Genomic DNA, 21,839 nt, shown 5'->3' with positions numbered 1-21,839 from the left:
GACAGGACCACTGCAACTTGTTCCTGGTAGGTCATCCCCTCCAATGGTATCCAAAACGGTATACTTATTGTTGATGGGAACAGCCACAGGGGTTCTCTGCTCTCTCTGTCTGCTCCCCCTGCCTCTCTTGACTGTCACCCATTTGCCTACCTCCTGTCTTTTCGGTGTGACTACCTCCCGATAACTCTTATCTATCTCTGACTCTGCCTCCCAAATGATCCGTAGTTCATCCAGCTCTTATTCCAATTCCTAACTCGGTCTGATAGGAGCTGCAGCTGGATGCACCTTTTGCAGGTGTGGTCATCAGGGACAACTGTGTTGACCCTGACCTCCCACATACTGCATACGGAGCACACCACTGCTCTAACTGTCTCCCCCATTAGCCAGATTAGTCAGAATAAATGAAAAAGGTACCTACCGACCTTACCTTTTTTTTTTACCTCAGCAAGCACGTACTCAGGCTCACTGATTTCCTCTCACCAAAGTCCCCTTGCACCGAAGCCCGCTGAGCCAAGCCCAGCGCTCTGCTCCCCGCACTGACGCTACCCGCTCCTAAAAGTGGGCCTCTTTTTGAACTCAGTGCTCGCCGCTGGCATCACCCACGCCTGTGCAGATTTACCTTCCTCCTCAGGTACTGTCCAGGTAGGTCCGACGGTCTCGGCTTACCTACAACGGCTGATCCTCCAATCCTTAAAATCCTTAAAAAAGATTTTTTTTAAATTACCAATTACTTTCTATCTGTTCATATTAACAATCACATTTCCCTATATTCATATGTTTATCAATAGTTATATTGAACTATATTAATCTATTACTAAAAAAAATCTAACCCCCACCAAGAGGGAAGCTGTTCATTAAGCAGAAAAGGAGGTAAAATACCTTCTCATATAATAATTAATAATAGCCAACATTTGAGTTTAAACAACGAATTGGTGATTTTGAAAATAATTCAGAAAGTTTTGGAAGTCTTGACGAGAATCAGAAATTGAACAACGAATCTTCTCTAAATCTAAACATGACATAACATCGCATAACCATTGAGCATGAGCATGAAATGTTTCCATTTAAATAAAAGCGTCCTCCTAGCTATAAGAGAGCTAAAGGCCAAAATATGTAAATCAGATGCCTTCAGCTTAATCTCTTGTCCTGCAACAATACCAAATAGGGCTGTCAGAGGGTTAGGCTTAAAATTGATTTTAAAATGTAAGGAAAAAGTTTGAAAAACTTCCTTCCAATATTTTTCAAGGTTCAGACAAGTCCAAAACATATGAATTAATGAAGCTTCTCCATTATTTCATCTGTCACAGTAGGGAGATATATCCGAATAAAAACGAGACAGCTTATCCTTAGTCATATGAGCTCTATGTACCACATTAAATTGTATAAGGGAATGATGAGTACATAGTGATGAAGAATTAACCAGTTTAAAAATTTCATTCCAAGTTTCCTCGGATATTGACATCTGTGCCCATGGTCTTTTGTTTTATCAATTATGCTATTGTTTGCACTGTAACTGTATGTTGTGACTATGTGGTTTTGTGCAGGTCTCGTAGCTTTAGTTTTTGGCCTTTTTTTTTTGTCTGGTGGATTTGGAGCTCCTTTCCGGGGAAAGCACTAAGATGGTAGCACGATATTAATATGCAGCAGCCTCCCCAGACTCTGGATTGGGGATTACCAAACGTATTGAGGATTTTCTGGTGTAGTCTGTTTTGTCATGTGCTTTTGTGATATCATTCTGGAGGAACATTGTCTCATTTTTTAACTGCATTGCATTTGTGGTTTCTAAATGAGAATAAACTGAATCTGAATCTGTAAATCTTGTTCCCAGAGATTCTTAATTTTGTATGAAGGAATATTCCTCGTCTCCAGTAACATACCATAAATATTAGATATTGAACCATTGTGAAAAGGTGTCAAACTAAAAATTACGTCTAGTAAGTTCTTATCTGAGCTTATAGGGATTGTACATAATTGAGATCTCAAAAGCTCTCTGATTTGTAAATATCTAAAAAAGTGAGTTTTGGGTAAACTGCATTTAGCTGACAATTGCTCAAATGAGAAAAGGTTTCCTCTAACAAACAGATCCCAAAAACATTTAATACCCAACTTGTTCCATTCCTTTAAAACTAAATCAGACATGGAGGGTTTAAAAAAATTAGAATAAATGGGATTTGAAAAAGAAAATCTCAATAAACCAAGGTGGTTTTTAAATTGTATCCAGATCCTCAATGTGTTTAACTATTAAATTATCAGTTAGTTTACTTACAGATGAAGTAAGTGAGGATCCAAGAAGAGAAATAATAGAAAATTTATTATCAGAGTTAGCTTTTAAAGGAGCCCATGCTGGACAATCTGCATGATTAATATAATATAATCAAAATGTAAGGTAATGTATATTAACTGCCTAGTAATAAAACCTAAAATTAGGTAAGGCTAAACCTCCAGACTTTTTAGATTTTTGAGGATGAACTTTATTTAAACGAGATGTTTATTTTTCCATATATAAGAGGATAAAATAGAATCAAGAGAGTCAAAACAGGATTTAGGAATAAAAACGGGTAAAGCCTGAAAAAAAATAAATTTAGGTAGAATATTCATTTTAGTAGAATTAATTTGTCCAGTCAATGATAATTGAAAGGGTGACCAATTTAATGATATCCTTTTTACATGATTCAATAAAGTAAGAAAGTTTTCTTTAAACAGATGTTTGTAATTCTTAGTAACTATTACACCAAAATAAATAATTTGATTCCTTACAACTTTAAAAGGGAGATTAGTATTAATTGATACCAAATTATTAAAGGAAATAATTCACTCCTGTGTAGGTTCAATTTATATCCTGAAAACTGGCTAAAACGGGAGAGTAAAGAAAGTACGCAAGGTAACGAGCCCTCAACATTAGAGATAAACAGCAATATATCATCAGTATAAAGTGACATTTTGTGAGTAATACTTCTCCTTAAAATACCACAGATATCATTAGATTCTTGAAAAGCAATGGCAAGAGGTTCTAAAGCTAGATCAAAGAGCAATGGGCTCAGCGGACAACCTTGTCTAGTTCCGTGATGAAGTTTAAATGGTTTGGAATTTTGAAAATTAGTAACAACCCGGGCAGAAGGAGATAGATAAAGTAATTTAATTCATTGAATAAAATCTGGTCCAGAATTAAATTTTTCTATGGTTTTAAATAAATAATTCCATTCAACCCGATCAAAGGCCTTCTCAGCATCTAAGGATATTAATGTTCCGATATCTCTTGGGAAGGGGAGTAAATATATGGTGTATTTTAAAATGGGAATGTCAGTTTTTAATCAGTCTGATCATCAGAAATAATGGAAAGTAGAATATTTTCAATCCTACGAGCCAGAACTTTAGAAAAGATTTTAGTATCAACATTAAGTAATGAAATTGACCTATACGAAGAACATTCCGTTGGGTCCTTGTTCTTCTTTAGGATAAGCGAAATAGTGGCTTCATAGAAAGATTGAGGCAAGCTTCTCAATTTGAAAGAATCCAAAAAGACTAGGTGTAACTGCGGTATAATTAATGAAGAAAAAGCCTTATAAAATTCTCCAGAAAATCCATCTGTACCCAGAGCCTTCCCCGAGTGTAATGAACGTATAGCTTCAGCAATTTCCTCATAAGGAATGGGTTGATCCATCTGTTTACAATTATCGGCAGGAAGTGCAGGAATATTTAATTGATCTAGAAAATGATTCATTACAGTATTATCTTTAGGGGAATCAGAACTATAAAGTTTTGAATAGAATTCTCTAAAGGTATCATTTTTTTCAGAGTGATCAGTTGTCCTATCACCATCAGTTTTGCAAATTTCTCTGATTTGTCATTTAACGACAAGTTTTTAATTGGTTGGTGAATACTTTGCTTGATTTATCTCCGTGAATGTAAAATTGAGTTTTATCTTTAAGAAGTTAAGTTTCAATTGGATATGTTAACAGAAGATCATATTTAGTTTTAACTTCAACACATCTTTTATATAAAACAGGATCTAGAGCTATGGCATATTTTTGATCTAATTGTTTCAATTGATTGGCTAATTCAATTCTTTCTTCCATAGCTTTATTCTTAACACTCACAGTATAAGAAATAATTTGTCCTCTAATATACGTCTTGAAAGTATCCCCAATAGGATAAGATTAGAAGTCTCTTCCTTTTTATTCTCTTCCAAAAACAAAATAATATGCCTCTCTAGAAATTTTAAAAATTCATTATCAGATAACAAAGTTGTATTAAAATGCCCAATTCTGTTTGTTTGAGGAAGACCAGGGAGATTTTAGGATAGAAATACAGGAGCATGATCTGAAACAGCAATCTCTTTATATTCACAGGAATGAACTGATGAAATAATTTGACTGTCAATAAAAAAAAATCAATCCTAGAATATGTATGATGAACATGGGGGAAAAACAAGTACCCCCTATCTAAAAGATGTAAGAAAAACCAAACATCAACAATACCACATTTCAATAAAAAAGATTGAATAAACAAAGCTGATTTATTAAGAGATACTAGTTTAGAAGATGATCGGTCTAAAATTGGGTCTAGCCAGCAGTTAAAATCTCCACCCATCTCCAAACAATAAATAGTTGGATCTGGTAGAAACGAAACAAAACGCTCAGAATCCTGGGTCATTTACATTGGGGGCATACACAATGGCAAATAATATTAATTTATTACCTAGTTTCCCTGAAACTATAATAAAATGTCAATTAGTATCAGACACTACTTTATGTTGGACAAAGGAAAGTGTATTATCTATAAGAATCGAAACTCCTCTAGATTTGGCCTGAAAAAATGAATGAAAATGAAGTCCGTTCCAACTGCAAAAAAACATAGATTATCACATTTGCATATGTGACTTTCTTGTAAAGAAATAGGGACCTTAAAGTTCCTAATGTAAGCAAAAATCTTATTACATTTGACAGGGTGATTTAATACTTTCAAGTTAAAATTGAGTAAGTTAATAGTTTGGTCCATTTTTAGAATAAAGGAAGGGTTAAAATGCAAGTTAAAACCAATGCATAAACCTTAAGAAATGGTAACCAAGCAACAAGTTGGCTAAAAAAAATACGAAAACAGCTTCTGAGAAAAAAACCATCCCGCCCACCTCCCAAGAAAGAAAACCGGCCAATAGAAAGCCGGCATCTACAACTATGGACAACCCCCCCAAAAAACCTGGTGATTGCTCCAATTAGTTTCAAGATTGTTTATATTCCAACCCTAGACTAAACAATATCCAAACACGAAATTCAATTCTCATATATCAAAAATACAGTATTAAAAAATACAAAAGGAAATTAGTTACAAAGGTTTACCAAAAGTAAAAGATACCATTATTTATACAGAAAGACATTAAACATTTAATCTTATATCTTCATGAAAAAGCAGGCTAAGCAGTTAGCTTTCAAATTTTAAAAAATCTTTATGCTTCAGCATTCAAATGAAACCATTCGGAGGGTCCATCTTCAATGAGATTCTCAGTCAAACTGGGTAGCCAAAGGACGAATTAACCCTTGATTAAAAAAAAATTCCAACAAAGCTTGTTTAAACTTAGCACATTCCTGCATAAACTCAAGCAAATAGTCTTCGAGAATCTTCGTATTCCACCCTATAACGAATCATACTCCTTCGATGGGATTTGCGAATTAAGAGTTTCTCATTTAATCTTGTGTTTTCATGTAAGGACAAACTAAACAGCTAGCCTTTGGATTTTAAAAACTACTGTGCTTCAGCAGTTGAATGAAACAATTCGAAAGAACGATTTTTAAGTGTGATTCTGAGACGAGCCGGATAGTGAAGGGAGGGTTTAAAACCCTTGTTAAAAATCTCGGACATAACTTCTTTGAACTTAGCACATTCCTGCATAACCATCGGGGGGGGTAATCTTCAACAATTCTAATCTTGCCGCCACGATAATCATGCCTCTTCGATGAGATTCGTGTATTAACAGTTCCTTTGTTTTAAATTTATGTAAACAAATTATTACGAATCTTGGTCTATCTCTGTTAGGAGATCTAAACACGTGGGACCTTTGAGCTCGATGAATCATGGGCAAAGATGCCAAAATTTCCGGAAATAATTCTTGCAGAAAGTTTGCAAAGAATTCCATAGGATTACCTTTGATTAATTGGAGACCCAGAACCCATAGGTTGTTCCTTTTACTTCTATTTTCTATGTTGATAATCTTCTGTCTTAACCTTTCATTAGACTTCAATTGCTTTTCACAAAGCTTTTGCAGTTCATCCACTTCCATTTCCAGAGATGACAACATTGCTGCATTATTTTTTATATGTTTATTTTGTTCATTAAGAGTTTGCTGAATAGAATCCAAAGAAGCAGAGGGGTCATCCTTTTTAGTACCTTGGCCACTCCTTGATGTGGCCATAATGAAAAAAATAACACACTTAAAAAGGAAGTTTCAAGACAGGTTGGAAATCGTAAGATAATTAGAGTTGGAGTAACGGGATATTGCTGCTACTCCATCAGCTGCCACCAGGATATTTCTGTGTGTTTCAAGTTACAATGTAAATGTGTTGAAGCTCTAAAGCAAAGGTAGTGGTGCATTTATTATTTAGAAAATGTAATGATTATATTCATTAACAATTAATTTCGGGGTATTTCACAACTGTATAAGCATTATTTCAAAATTATATTAACTTCATATGAAAGAAAATTCCAGCTTCATGTCTACAAAGGCTATGTGTGTAGGAGCATTTCAGTTACTGTGCAGCCCCACACCTGCCCAGCTTAGGGAACAGTGTGAGCTGTGGTGTACTTCAGGGACCTAATATTTTACGATTGCCTTCATTAGCTTGGGCATAGTGTATAAGAATGGGGAGGTTGTGATCCATCTTAATAGAACATAGTTTCATGACCTTTGCAATATTGTGTGTAGTTCTGATCACCACATCATGAGAATGACTTGTATTGGAGAGGGAAACAGGAGGATCACCAGGATCTTGCCTGGGACTCTTGCCTCCACAGCCCCAGAGGAAACAACCCAAGTTTGTCAAATCTCTCTATAAAGCAAATGCCCTCTAATACAGGCAAAATCCTAGTAAACCTCTTCTGCATCCTGTTTAAAATCTCCATATTCTTCCTGTCATTGGGTGACCGACTAGAATACAGAACTTCAGATACAGCCTAAACAGAATTTTATAAAACTGCAATTTAATTTCTTGACTCTTGAACTCACTGACATCTGCTGCCTTTACTACCCTATAAAACCTATGTAGCCATCTTCCAGGAGCTATGGGCAGACCTGGTCCTGAGGATCGCTCTGTACATGAACTGCTTGGTAAAGTCATGTTTGTCGTAAATCAACTGCCTCAGAAATGACCTGGATCTGCTCCAGTTTGGCTACCACCATAACAGGTCAACAGTAGATCCATTTTTTTTTCTGGCACTTTAGTGTGTTATATGGACCACCTGGGCAACAGGAACTCATGCATCAGGCTGCAGTTTGTAGACTAGATGCTAAAGGTCTTAGCATTAAAAGTGTGTTGGCCCTTTATGTTTAATCTCCAATATGCAACATCTCACATTTGATTAGATTAAACTCCATTAGCCATTTCTTCAACTGATCCCTTTGGCAAGCTTCTACACTATCCACAGCTACCATATTTCTTCTGTCTGCAAACTTACCCACTCATCTGCTGATCCACTTTCTCATGTAGCCTGAATTCAAATGGCCAAATCACTGTGGATCCCATGCATCTTAATCTCTTATCAGCCTCCCATGAGGGATGCTGTTAAAATCATGTGGGCTACATATACAGCTGTACCTTCATTAACCACCTTTGTCACCTCAAAAACCTCGATCTTATCAGTAAGACATGACCTGCCCAGTTCAAAGCAGTACTGCTTGTTCATAATTAGGCCATGGTTTTCAAAATGCTAATAAATTATCTCCATATGAATCTTCTCTAACAGTCTGCACTAAGGTTGGCTTTATTGTGGACCTGCTTTGGATCATAAAATGGAGACCAATTTCTGATGACTACCAGATTTTAGGGATGTATACTCAGAGTTATATGTTGAGTTTATTCCTGGGTGGTATGCGACATTAAGAGCAGCTCCAAGTGCCTCTGAGAGAGTTTCCTAAGTCGTGTGTGTTTTTTTTAGATCTATTTGAAGTCTCATATGTTGTGGCCACTCACTGAGTTCTCTCCTGCTGAAGAAGTAGATTTTGAAGATGGATGATGGAGAAATGAGCTGGACAACTATTGGTGTTGAGTGGTTTTAAATTTGAAGTGATTCTGACTGGGGTAATCTTGGCTTGTCTGGGATTAGTGTCAATGACAGCTTCTATCATTTTGCTACTGACTGAGAGTAGACTGCTTGGGGAATAGACTGGATTTATCTTGCCTTTAGTGAACAGGACATACCCAGAGAATTTTCCACATTGCTGGGTAGGTGCTACAGCTGTAATGGAGCAATTTGACCTGAGGTGCAGATGGAGTACTGCAGCTGGCTCCCAGACCTCCAGCTGTACCCAATTATTTCAGCAAAATCTAGACAGTCAGTTAGGATTTTGATTTGATCACCAGCTCAAAAGTGTATTTTTATCTCCTATCAGCACAACTCAGCCTAATGATTCTCCTGCTACAGATGACTTTCATAACTTGAATATTTGTTAATTGTGTGAAATTATTTTGCAGATCTTGAATAAAGTAATAACAGTTAATGTTACACTTTATGGTGAAATAGAAAAGAATATATAACTTATGGAAAGTAACAGGAGGAATAAAAAGTACGATAGTTTGGCAAAAAAAATTAAACCATAAGACATGCAAGCAGAATCAAGCCATTTCGCCCATTGATTCTGCCCTGCCCTTTCATCATGACTGATTTATTACATCTCTCAACCCCATTCTCCTGCCTTCTCTCAGTAACCTTTGAGCTCTTATTAATAAAGAGCTCAAAGCTTTAAAAATACCCAATGACGTGGCCTTCACAGCCATCGTGGTATTGAATTCCACAGATTTGCGACCCTCATGCTAAAGAAATTCCACCTCATCTCTGTTCTAAAGGGATATCCTTGTAATCTGAGGCTGTGTGCCATCTGATCCTAGACTTCCCCCACTATAGGAGGAATTCCTCTCCACTTCCACCCTATCTCGTCCTTTCAATATTCAATAGGTTTCAGTGAGACATATGGTTTCAGAGATTTATAAAAGAGGAAAGAATAACTAGAGAGAATAGGGCCCTCATAGTAAATGCTTGGCTCAAGGGAGAAGTGGATTTGAATTTATGGGAAACTAGCACTGTATTGCGGAAGGAGGGAGCTGATCCATTGGGATGGGCTCCACCTGAACCATAATGGGACCTGGATATGGTGAATCACATTACGAGGGCTGAGGATAGAGCTTTAAGCTAAATAGCAGGGGGCTGGGTTCAACAGATTGGCGAAGTATAAAGTAAAAAAGAAATGTGTGGATAAAGATAAAGTAAAAGTGAAAATTTTAAAAAAGAGAAGGGTGGAGTGCAGAAACATCAAGTGCATAAGGGGCAAAGATAACTAGATTTTAAAGCTCAATGAGCTTAAGGGTACTTTATCTGAATAGCTGTAGTATTTGTAACAAGGTCAGTGAACTTGCCACAACTCAGTATAAAGGCATATGATTTAGTGGCCATTACAGAAACGTGGTTACAGGGTGAAGAGGATTGGGAACTAAATATCCAAGGATATTGGGTAGTATGGAACGATCAGCAGGAGGTAAGGGAGGTGTGGTAGTGCTCTTAATTAAAGAGATGATAAAAGATCTAAGGAGCAGAATGTTGAATCTACTGGGTAGAGGTTAGGAATAGTAAAGGAAAAAAATCACTTGTGGGAGTTGTCTGTTGGCCACCAAATAACATTACAGTGGCACAGGCAATAAACAGAAATATCTGAGGTATGTAAGGGCAAAAAAGCGGTTATCATGGGGCACTTTAACTTGCACAGAGATTGGCTGAATCAAATTGGTCAAGGCAGTCTTGAGGAGGACTTCATAGAATGCATCCGTTATGGCTTTCTTGAACAGCATGTTATGAACCTGCAAGGGAATGTGCTGTCTTGGATCTTGTCCTGTGTAATGATACAGGTAAAATTAGTGATCTTGCAGTTGGGGATCCTCTTGGAAAGAGTGACCACAGTATGATTGAGCTTTTCATATAACTGCAATAATTCAATCTAAAACCAGAGTATTATGTCTAAACAATGGAGACTACAGCAGGGCAAGGGAGAAGTTGGATAGGGTAGACTACGATCAGAGCTATATGGTGGGACAGTTGAGGAACAGTGGAAGACTTTCAAAGAGATTATTCATGGTGCTCAACAAATGTATATTCCAGTCAAAAGCAAGGACAGTAAGGGTGGGGAGAGCCAGCCAGGGATAACAAAGAAAATAAAAGAAGGCATCAAACAATGAGCTCGTGCATACAAAGTAGTGGGAAACTGGAAGATTGGGAGGACTTTATAAAAAGCAACAAAGAACCACAAAGTGAGCAATAAAGAAAGGGAAGATGGATTATCAAAATGAAGTAGCACAAAATATAAAAACAGATAGTAGAAGTTTTTCTGATTATATAAAGCTGAAACGGGTGGCCAAAGTGAATGTTGGTCCCTTGGAGGACGAGAAGGGGGAATTGATACTGGGTAATGAGGAACTGGCAGAGGTTTTGAATGACTATTTTTGTGTCTGGTCACAGTAAGGACACATCTAACATGCCAAAGAGAGATGTTATGGATGCGATGGGAGGTGAGGACCTCAATACAATAGCGATCACTAAAAAGGTAGTGCCGAGCAAACTTGTGGACCTGAAGATAGAAAAGTCCCTTTGTCCTGATGGAATGTATACCGGGGTACTAAAAGAAATGGCAGAAGTTATAATAGAGGCTTTGGAGATGACTTCTCTCGGACTCTGGGCAGGTCCCAACTGATTGAAAGGAGGTGAATGTCACACCACTGTTCAAAAAAGGATATAGGAAAAAGGCGGGTAACTATAGGCCAGTTAGTTTAACATCTGTAGTTGGGAAAATGCTTGAAGCTACCATTAAAGAAGAATTAGCAAAGCATGTAGAAATAGATCCATCATGCAGAGGCAACATGGATTCAGCAAAGCCAGGCCCTGTTTGACAAACTTACTGGAGTTCTTTGAGGATACAATGAGCGCAGTGGATGGAGGAGAACAGATGGATATTATTTACTTGGATTTCCAGAAGGCATGCGATAAAGGTGCCAGTGCCACATAAGACTTATCCATAAGATAAGGGTGCATAGAGATGGGTGTGATGTATTAGCATGGATAGATGATTGGTTAACTAACAGAAAGCAGAGAGTTGGCCGTTACTCTGGTTGGCAATTATCGGTGAGCGGTGTGCTGCAGGGGTCAGTGCTGATGTTCAAGATATGCATTAATGATCTGGAAGAGGGGACCGTGTGTAGTATATCTAAGTTTGCTAATGACACAAATTGAGTGGAAAAACAAATTGTGCAGAGGATACGGAGAGCCTGCAGAGAGATGTAGATGGTTTAGGTGAGTGAGTGAGCAAGAGTGTGGCAGATTCAGATTCAGTTTATTGTCACTTAGAAACCACAAACGCAATGCAGTTAAAAAAATGAGACAATGTTCCTCCAGAATGATAGCACAAAAGCATATGACATAACAGACTACACTAGAAAATCCACATAATGTTTGGCAATCCCCAATCCAGAGTCCGGAGAAGCTGCTGTGTATTAATATCGCGCTACCGTCTTAGCGCATTCCCTGGAAAGGAGCTCCAAATCCACCCGACAAAACAAGACCAAAATCTAAAGCTACAAGACCTGAACAAAACCATATAGTTACAACAGTGCAAACAATAGCATAATTGATTAAAAAAAACAGACCATGGGCACAGTAAAAATAGTCCAAAGATGTTAAAAGACTAAGTTCGAAAGAAACCACCACACAGTTTCCACAAGTCCTCAGGGTCCCGATAGACTCGTCATCCCACGCTGGCGGCAGACGGGAATACCCCTGCTATGGACTTCCACGGCACCGCCTGACTCAGCCTCGCAGACGCAGCACAAAGTGAAAGCAACCGTCGAACCTCCGAGCCTCCGACTATCCCCTCTGGCACAGCTTCTCCGAGCACCATCCCCTGCTGAACGTATTAAGACGCCCCCGCCAACAGCCATCGGCAACGCGACCCCGAGGACTGGGGGGCCTGTTCTTCCCAGCAGAGACCCGGACCTCACAGCAGCAGCAGCAACGAAGAAGGTCTTCCTGGAGATTTCCAGATGTTCTTCCATGCTCCCACATCCGTTTTCAACCAATTATGATTGCGCACGGCACCCCGCTTCACAAATAACAGATAATCAGCTCCGGAGTGGCCGCTGCAAGCTGCGTCGCGTCACCATCTTGGATCAATGGAGTATAATGTAGGTAAGTGCAAGGTCAGCCACTTTGAAAGTAAAATTGGAAGAGCAGATTATTATTTAAATGGTAAAAGATTGCAGCATGCTGCTGTGCAAAAGGGCTTGGGAGTGCTTGTGCATGAATCACAAAAGGTTGGTTTGCAGGTGCAGCAGGATATCAAGAAGGCAAATAGGATGTTGGTCTTCATTGCTAGAGGAATTACAGGTTTCCCCCGCAATCCGAAGGTAGAGCGTTCCTATTAAACTGTTTGTAATTGGAAATGTCGTTAAGTGAAGAAGCAATTACCATTAATTTATATGGGAAAATTTCTTGAGCATTCCCAGACCCAAAAAAAACCTACTAAATCAAAGCAAATAACACATAAAACCTAAAATAACACTAACATATAGTAAAAGCAGGAATGATATAATAAATTTACACCCTATATAAAATAGAAATATTGTAGGTAAGGTGTAGCTTCACTTATCAAACTCAGGAAGGCAGCAAACCAAAATTGATTTGGAGAAAAAAAATCGGCACGTACACATGTACACGCATACTTATGTACGCGCATGCAACTGCCTGCACAAGGCTTCACGGTCATTGTGGTCTTTTTCGGGGTAAACAAATGTATAAAGCAGACATCTTTTTTCATAAAAGCAAAAATCCTCTTTGGTTAGCGAAAACAGGTACTAATGTAAGACTTTTGTAACAGCGAGTTGTCGTAAATCGAACGTTCGAAAAGCAGGGGCTATCTGTAAATTTAAAGGCAAGGAAGTTGTGCTGCAGTTGTGCAGGGTACTGGTGAGGCCAAACTTGGAGTACTGTGTGCAGTTCTGGTCTCCTTACTTGAGGAAGGATATACTGGCCTTGGAGGCGATACAGAGGAGGGTAACTAAGTTGATTCCAGAGATGAGGTGATCAGACCATGAGGAGAGATTGAGTCGCCTGGGATTGTACTCGCTGGAATTCAGAAGAATGAGAGAAAAGTTTATAGAAACGTAGAAAATTATAAGAGGGGTAGATAAGATAGAGGCAGGAAAGTTGTTTCTACTGGTAGGTGAGACTAGAATTAGGGAACATAGCTTCAAGATTCAGGGCAGTAAATTTAGAACAGAGATAAGGAGGAACTGCTTTTCCAAAGAGTGGTGAATCTGTGGAATTCTCTGCCCAATGAAGCAGTGGAGGCTACCTCAGTAAATATGTCTAAGACAAAATTAGGTAGATTTTTGCATTGTAGGGAAATTAAGGGCTATTGGGAAAAGTCAGGTAGGTGGAGATGAGTCCATAGTCGGATCAGCCATGATGTTATTGAATGGTGGATCAGGCTTTATGGGTCAGATGGCCGACTTCTGCACCTGTTTCTTATGTGCTTATGTTCTCATAGGGCAAAGGGGGCATCTTGTTTAGGCAATGTTCTTAATAAATATTCCCTCTCTGTTTTTACCATAGAAAAAGGCGTGAAGACATGGGAACTAGGAACAATGGAGAGGTCTTCTGAGACTGATTATCTTGTGGTCTTGGCGATAGTCCGTATTGCAGTGGAGGTGCCTGTAGATTGGAGGGTAGTGAATGTTGTGCCTTTATTTAAGAAAGATAAACTTAGGAACGGGAGACCAGTAACTCGAACATTTGTTGTAGGTAAGTTAATGGAAAAGATGGAGATTAGGGGCAGTCGTCGTGGCTTTGTGCATGGAAGATCAGGTTTTATGAACGATGTTGAATTTTTTTGGTGATGTAACCAAGAAAGTTGATGAGATTAGAGTGGTAGATGTGGTTTATATGGCCAGTAAGACCTTTGATAAAGTTCTGCATGTTGGAAAGTGTTGGAATCCATTATTACAGATGAGGTTTCAGGGTACTTGGAGACTAATGATAAAGTAAGTCAAAGTTAGCATGGTTTCTGTAAAGGGAAATCTTGCCTGAAAAATCTGTTAAATTTTTTTCGAGGAAGTAGCAAGCAGGGTGGACAAAGGAGAGACAGTAGATGTCAGAAGGCATTTGATAAAGTGCCAAGCATGAGGCTGCTTAACAAGATAAAACCCATGGCTTTACAGGAGAGATACTGGCATGGATAGAGGAATGGCTAACAGACAGGATGCAACAAATGTACTCCTCTACCAACTTAAAGGAGTACACAGCATCAGTGACCAGCTACATCAGCAAGTGCACTGATGATGTTACTCTGTCCAAGACCATCACAATACGTGCCAACCAGAAACCATGGATGACCACAGAGGTGCGTGCGCTGCTGAGGTCCCACGACTCCGCCTTCAGATCAGGCGACAAGGCAGCTTTAACAACAGCAAGGGCCAAACTGTCCCGAGCCATCAGAGGGGCAAAGCGTGCACATGCCCAGCTAATCCACAGTTACTTCCAGGACAGCGGCGACACGCGGCGGATGTGGAAGGGCATCCGGGACATCACCAATTACAAGACAACATCAGCTGACTGTGCAGGTGATGCCTCCCTCCCAAATGCACTGAATAACTTCTACACCTGGTTTGAGGCGGAAAATGACGTGGCGGTGAGGAAGTCCACCCCTCCTACGAATGACCAGGTGCTGTGTCTCACCGTGGCCAATGTGAGAAGAACCCTGTGCAGGGTCAACCCACGGAAGGCTGCTGGACCAGACAACATCCCTGGTAGAGTGCTCAGAGGATGTGCAGACCAGCTAGCAGATGTTCTCACTGACATCTTCAGCATCTCCCTGAGCAGCGCCACTATTCTAACGTGCTTCAAGGCCGCCACTAACGTCCCTGTGCTGAAGAAGTCTTCAGTGTCCTGCCTAAATGACTACCGTCCCATTGCACTTACATCCATCATCTTAAGGTATTTCAAGAGGCTCGTCATGAGGCATATCAGGACCCTGCTGCCCCCCTCACTGGACCCTCTGCAGTTTGCGTACCGTCCCAACCGCTCAACAGATGACGCCATTACCACCACCGTCTACCTGGCCCTAATCCACCTGGACAAAAAAGACACGCACGTTCGGATGCTGTTCATAGACTTTAGTTCAGCATTCAACACAATCATCCCTCAGAAACTGATTGGAAAGCTGAGAATATTGGGCCTGAACACTTCCCTCTGCAACTGGATCTTAGACTTCCTGACTAGGAGACCTCAGTCAGTCCGGATCGGGAGCAGCATCTCCAACACCATCACACTGAGCACGGGGGCTCCCCAGGGTTGCGTGCTCAGTCCACTGCTGTTCACTGTGCTGCAACACACAGCTAGAACCACATCATCAAGTTTGCCGATGACACGACCGTGGTGGGTCTCATCAGCAAGAACGACGAGTCAGCTTACAGAGAGGAGGTGCAGCGGCTAACGGACTGGTGCAGAGCCAACAACCTGTCTCTTAATGTGAATAAAACAAAAGAGATGGTTGTTGACTTCAGGAGGGCACGGAGCGACCACTCCCCGCTGAACATCGACGGCTCCTCAATAGAGATCATAAAGAACACCAAATTTTTTGGTGTTCACCTGACGGAGAATCTCACCTGGTCCCTCAACACCAGCTCCATATCAAAGAAAGCCCAGCAGTGTCTCTACTTTTTGCGAAGGCTGAGGAAAGTCCATCTCCCACCCCACCCATCCTCATCATGTTCTACAGGGGTTGTATTGAGAGCATCCTGAACAGCTGCATCACTGCCTAGTTTGGAAATTGCACCATCTCGGATCGCAGACCCTGCAGCGGATAGTGATGTCAGTTGAGAAGATCATTGGGGTCTCTCTTCCCGCCATCACAGACATTTACACTACATGCTGCATCCGCAAAGGAAACAGCATTATGAAGGACCCCATGCACCCCTCATACAATCTCTTCTCCCAGGCTCCGAAGCGTTCGGACTCTCACAACCTGACTATATAACAGTTTCTTCCCCTAAGCTCCTCAATACCCGAAGCCTGGACTGACATCTTGCCCTACTGTCCTGTTTATTATTTATTGTAATGCCTGCACTGTTTTTGTGCACTTTATGCAGTTCAGTGTAGGTCTGTAGTCTAGTATAGCTTTCTCTTTTTTTTATTACGTAGTTCAATCTCGTTTTTTGTACTGTGTCATGTAAGCCATGGTCCTGAAAAATGTTGTCTCATTTTTACTATGCACTGTACCAGCAGTTATGGTTGAAATAACAATAAAAGTTGACTTGACTTAAAGTGGGAAGAAAAGGGGGCCTTTTCTGGTTGGCTGCTAGTGACTGGTGGTGTTCTTCAGGGGTCAGTATTGGGACCGATAAGTTTTACATTGTTTGTCAATGATTTGGGTAATGGAATTGATGGCTTTGTGGCAGTTTGCAGATAATACAAAGGAAGGTGATTGACCTGAAGAAAGAAGGAATGTTTCTAGCCAAAGAGTGGTGAATCTGTGGAATTGCAGTAGACTGCAGTGGAGGCCATGTCGTGGGTATATTTAAAGCAGAAGTTGATGCCCCAACCAGTCAAGAATCTATCAAGGGATATCATGAGAAGACAGGTGTACGGGGTTGAATGGGATCCACGATCAGCCATGATGAAATGGCGGAGTGGACTCCATGGGCTGAATGATTTAAGTTTGCTCCTATGTCTTGTGGTCTTATAGGTGAAGGGGTAGGTAGTGCTAAGGAAGCAATGTGATTGCAGAAGAACCAAGTCAGATTGGAAGAATGGGCAAAAAAGTGGCAGGTGGAATACAATGTTAAGAAATGTATGATAATGCATTTTGGTAAAAAGCACAAAAGTGCAGACTATTATTTAAATAGGGAGAAAATTCAAAGGTGCAAAGAGACTTGGGTGTCCTCATGCAAGATTCCCAGAAGGTTACTTTACATATTGCGTCTGTGGTAAAGAAGGCAAATGCAATGTTGGCATTCATTTCAAGGAGAATAGAATATAAAAGCAAGGTGATAATGCTGAGGCTTTATAAGACACTAGTCAGGCTTCTGCTAGGGTCTTATAGAATAGAGAGTAGTGAATCTGGAAAGCTGTGCTGCAAACAAGGGAGGTGCGGGAGTGCTTACAGGACTCCTTTGAATTAATGGACTGGACTGTGTTCAGGGATTCATCTTTGACTCTGAATGAGTACGCCACAGCTGTCGCTGACTTCATTTAAAAACTGTGTGGATGAGTGTGTTCCTATGAGAACTTAATGTACATAATGGGAATGAAAAATCGTGGATGAGCAAGGAGTTTCATAGTCTGCTGAGGGCAGTCTATGGCATTTAAATCTGCTGACCCAGGTCTGTACAAGAAAACCAGGTATATCTTGTGGAGGTCCATTTCAAGAGCTAAGGAGCAGTTCCAAACGAGGCTGGAAGCAATATTGGGTGTATGTCAACTCCGGCAGGATTTGCAGGCTTTAACTTCCTACAAAATGAAATCCAACATCATGAATGGCAGTGATGCTTCACTCCAGAATGAGCTCAAGGCCTTATATACTTCCTTTGAAAGGGAGGTTAAAACTACAGCTATGAGAATCCCAGCACCCAGTAACCCTGTGATCTCTTGGCTTGGAGGCCAGCTTCATGCTGTCCTTCTAGATGGTAAACGCTCACAAGGTGATAGCCTCTGATGGAGTACCTGATGAGCATCTGAAAACCTGTGCCAACCAACTGGCAGGAGTATTCAAAGACATTTTCAATCTCTCATTGCTACAGTCAGAAGTTCCCATCTACTTTCTACTTCCAAAGGGCAACAATTATACATTTGCCATAGAAGAGCAGGGTGATCTGCCTGTATGATTCATCCAGTAGCACTCACATCTGCGGTGATGAATTGCTTTGAGAAGTTGGTTATGGCTAGAATCAACTGGACCCACTGCAATAGGTCTGCAGCGAACACTATTTCATAGGCTCTTCAAACGGCACTGGATCATCTGTCAAATGCTGTTTATAGACTACAACTCAACTTTTAATGCCATCATTCCTACAGTTTTGATCGTAAAGCTTCATAACCGTTCAGTGCCATTCAGTGTATGCTGTTCCTGCCTGCATCTTGCACCCTGCTATTATGTGCTGGATGGTTTCAGTGGATTCCTTGCATAGTCTGCATCTTGGGTCTTGTCTGGTGTGATAGACCACTGCTTCTATTGTTTTTGTGCAGCCATGAGTAGTGCCTCTGTGCTGTCCCTTAGCCCTGCATTTCCAGCTATTGGTAGGGCTTTCTTATGTCAGCCACCTCTGATATCTGGCAATGGTACATCTCATGCAGTTGCTTGTTCTGCCATGGCCTCTAGTCGTTAGACTCGGCTTCATCCTCTTCCATTTTCATGTCCCCTGCCTACTGTCTGAGTTATTCTCCTAACAGGTCATCCTGACGAACTCATGAATGTTTTGCATTTCTTCCAGGACTGTGGCCTTGACACTTCCAATCTTGTCCTCTTTTATTCTGGTGGGTGTACATTTACTTGATGTTGGACTTTGGGTGGAATCCTCCATGTATTGTTGTAATTTCCAGGTCTTGGTGTCAGCAGCTTCCAGTTCGTTCTTCGGCCAGTACACAATTGTGGCTTGGTACCTGATGGCTGATAGGATGAATGTGTTGATGGCTTTGATTCTGCTGTCTTTTTAGGACCTGTCTCACTTTTTGGAGGTACTTGAATGCTGCAACCTTTCTTGTGTCCTCATCGTGTCTTCCATGTACTTGCAGGATCCCCTGGTATTTGTAGCTGTCCTGTTCATCTGGTATGTGGCCTTCAGGTAACTCGCCTCCTTCAATCTTGATGAGTTTGACTCTTTTCACTACCATCCAGTTGCACTTTTCCAGTCCAAATGACGTCCCAGTGTCTCTGCTACACACCCTTATCAGGCAGATTAGTGATACAATGTCTCTTTAATTTCTGGCATGCAGCTTGATATTGTCTGTGTGTGTATGTACTGTAATTCAGATTTTTATATTATCTATTGCATTGTACTGCTGCTGCAAAGTTAACAAATGTCACAACTTATGCTGGTGATATTAAATCTGATTCCGATTCTGAAGACCTAGGCCTTGCTATCTCCCTGTGCAACTGGATCCTAGGTTTCCTCATTTGTAGACCCCAGTCAGTACAGATTGGTAATGACTTCTCCTCCACATTAACCATCAGCACAAGTACACCACAAGGCTGTGTGCTTAGCCCCGCGATCTCTTTGCTGTATACTCGTGGCCGCGTTTTGCTCCAACGCCATCTTTTAAGTTTGCTGATGATGCCACTGTTGGCCAAATCAAAGGTGGTGATGAATCCACATATAGGAGGGAGAATGAAAATCTAGTTGAATGATGCCACAACAACAGTCTCTCACTCTATGTCAGCAAAGCCAAAAAGTTGATTATTGACACAAGATTCTGCAGATGTTTGAAATCTGAATTAACGCACACAAAATGCACTAGGAACTCTGCAGGTCGAGCAGCATCTATTAGAAGTAATGAAGAATCTACATTTTGGGCTGAAACCCTTCATCAGGACTGGCGAGGAAGGGGGCGGGGAGAAGCCAGAATAAGGTGGTGGGGGAGGGAAGATGTATGAGCTGAAGATTATAGATGAAACCAGCTGAGGGGAAAGGTGTAGGGCAGGGGAGAATGAAGTGAAAAGCTGAGAGGTGATAGGTGGAAAAGGTAAAGAGCTGAAAAAGAAGGACTCTAATAGGAGGGGAGAGTGGACTATGGGAGGAGGGGAGGGAGGAGGAGCACTAGAGAGGTGATAGGCAGATGAGGAGAAGAGAAAGGGGTAAGAGAGGAGCCAGATTATTATTGATAATTAATGATCAGCTGATTATTGACTACAGGAGGAAGAATCCGGAGGTCCATGTGCATGGGACTAGCATGTAAGGGCCATCACAAAGAACCAAAAGAGGTTTGTGCAGATTTGGCACATCATCTAAAACTTTGACAAACTTCTGTGGATGCATGGTGGAGAATATCCTGATAGGTTGCATCACGGCCTACTATAGAAACGTCAATACCAATGAACAGAAAAGCCTACAGAAAGTGGTGGACGCAGCTCAATTCATCACATGCAAAACCCTCCTTACCACTGAACACATCTGCAAGGAGCACTGCCACAAGAAAGCAACAGCCATCATCAAAGACCCCTACCATCCAGGCTATGCTCTCCTCTCACTGCTGCCATTGAGAAGGAGGTACAGGAGCCTTGCATCCTACTCCACCAGGTTCAGGGACAGTTATTACACTTCAACCATCGGGCGTTTTGGTAGACCAATCGAGTTGAAGGGCCTGTTTCCATGCCGTTTAACCCCATTACTGTGTCCTCTCCACATTCATCCTGTAAATCCCCTTCTGAATCTTGTGTGTTTCAAGACAATTACCTCTCAGTCTGTAAACTCTAGTGAATGAAAACCTAACTGGTCAACATGTCATCTTACGCCAACTGTTTCCTTCCAGTATATTCTAGATCAATGATGGAATTGAAACTGTGTAGCTGCCATGGTGGGATTGGAGTCTGGATCTCTAGATAAGTGTTCAAACCTCTGGCTTACAAGAATGATAATTTAACTACTGTGCTATTTAACTCTCTTTGTTTTGTTTAGCTTCTGCCATATGAACAATCCTCACTACTGGAACTTATTAAGACTGAAAACAAAGTAAGTTCATATTAGGCTGTAAACGATTGTCAGTCTTCTGATTAATATTTAATCAGTTGCAGTATCAATATGCTAAGGTTGTTTATGCTTATGAAATTAGTATTTCTTTTTATTCAGAAGTTTTGTGTTGTGGTACATTAGATAGTACTTGTTGCAGATATTTCTAATATGCTCTGAACTAAGACTGGAGTTTGAGTGGTCTTAGTTTACTCTACTGTAATTAACCAAGTTTAGGTTCCTTATTTAATCTGTTTTAGTAAATTAGTTCAAAATTTTTGTTGGTGTTTTCCACACACAATCCTTGTTGAAGTGTCTTGTACTTGAGCCAGTAACTTATTAGTAAATGTGGAGTTTAGTGCTGCTTGGAAATTGTGTTCTTGACCTGAATATTTGTTAATTGTTTGAAATTGTTTTGTAGGTGCTGAATAAAGTAATAACAGTTTATGCTGCTCTTTGCTGTGAAGTAAAAAAATTGAAATATGAGGTATGGGAAGTACCATTTTTGATTTTCATCTGTTTTAGAAAACAGTAAATGGCCTATTTGTGCTTTTCAAGTATCTGAATTGTTTTGTCTTTTAGGCTGAAACAAAATTTTATAATGGCCTTCTGTTTTATGGAGAAGGAGGTTAGTTGGATTTACTTCTAATGCAATTTGTCAGCAGTAAATGCTTTTATATCTGTGTATTCACAATCTAAACCTGGGTTATTATGCTGTGAAGTTACATGACTGGAAATGCCAGATTTGGAGAAACACACAAAGTGCCAGAGGAATTCAGTGGCTCAGGCAGCATATGCTGTGATCTTTCTGTACTAGTGGGATATTTTGTCTGACACATTTACTACCTATTGGCAAAAGTTGACCTGGGTCCATGT

At 40.4% G+C, this 21,839-nt stretch overlaps 1 protein-coding gene across 3 annotated transcripts in view; it reads left to right on the top strand.

Moving 5' to 3' along the window:
- Window positions 1–21,839, top strand: part of washc4 (WASH complex subunit 4) — a 134,384-nt gene that overhangs the window by 42,112 nt on the left and 70,433 nt on the right. For all 3 annotated transcript variants that reach the window (XM_059987841.1, XM_059987843.1, XM_059987842.1), the window contains exons 3-5: window positions 20,913–20,966; window positions 21,385–21,450; window positions 21,546–21,591. In XM_059987841.1, the coding sequence (XP_059843824.1) occupies window positions 20,913–20,966; window positions 21,385–21,450; window positions 21,546–21,591 (166 nt within the window). The remainder of the gene's footprint in view (window positions 1–20,912; window positions 20,967–21,384; window positions 21,451–21,545; window positions 21,592–21,839) is intronic.

Source organism: Hypanus sabinus, chromosome 13, assembly GCF_030144855.1.
Source record: "Hypanus sabinus isolate sHypSab1 chromosome 13, sHypSab1.hap1, whole genome shotgun sequence".
Lineage (NCBI taxonomy): Eukaryota > Metazoa > Chordata > Chondrichthyes > Myliobatiformes > Dasyatidae > Hypanus > Hypanus sabinus.
This window is presented reverse-complemented; position numbering and strand designations above follow the sequence as displayed.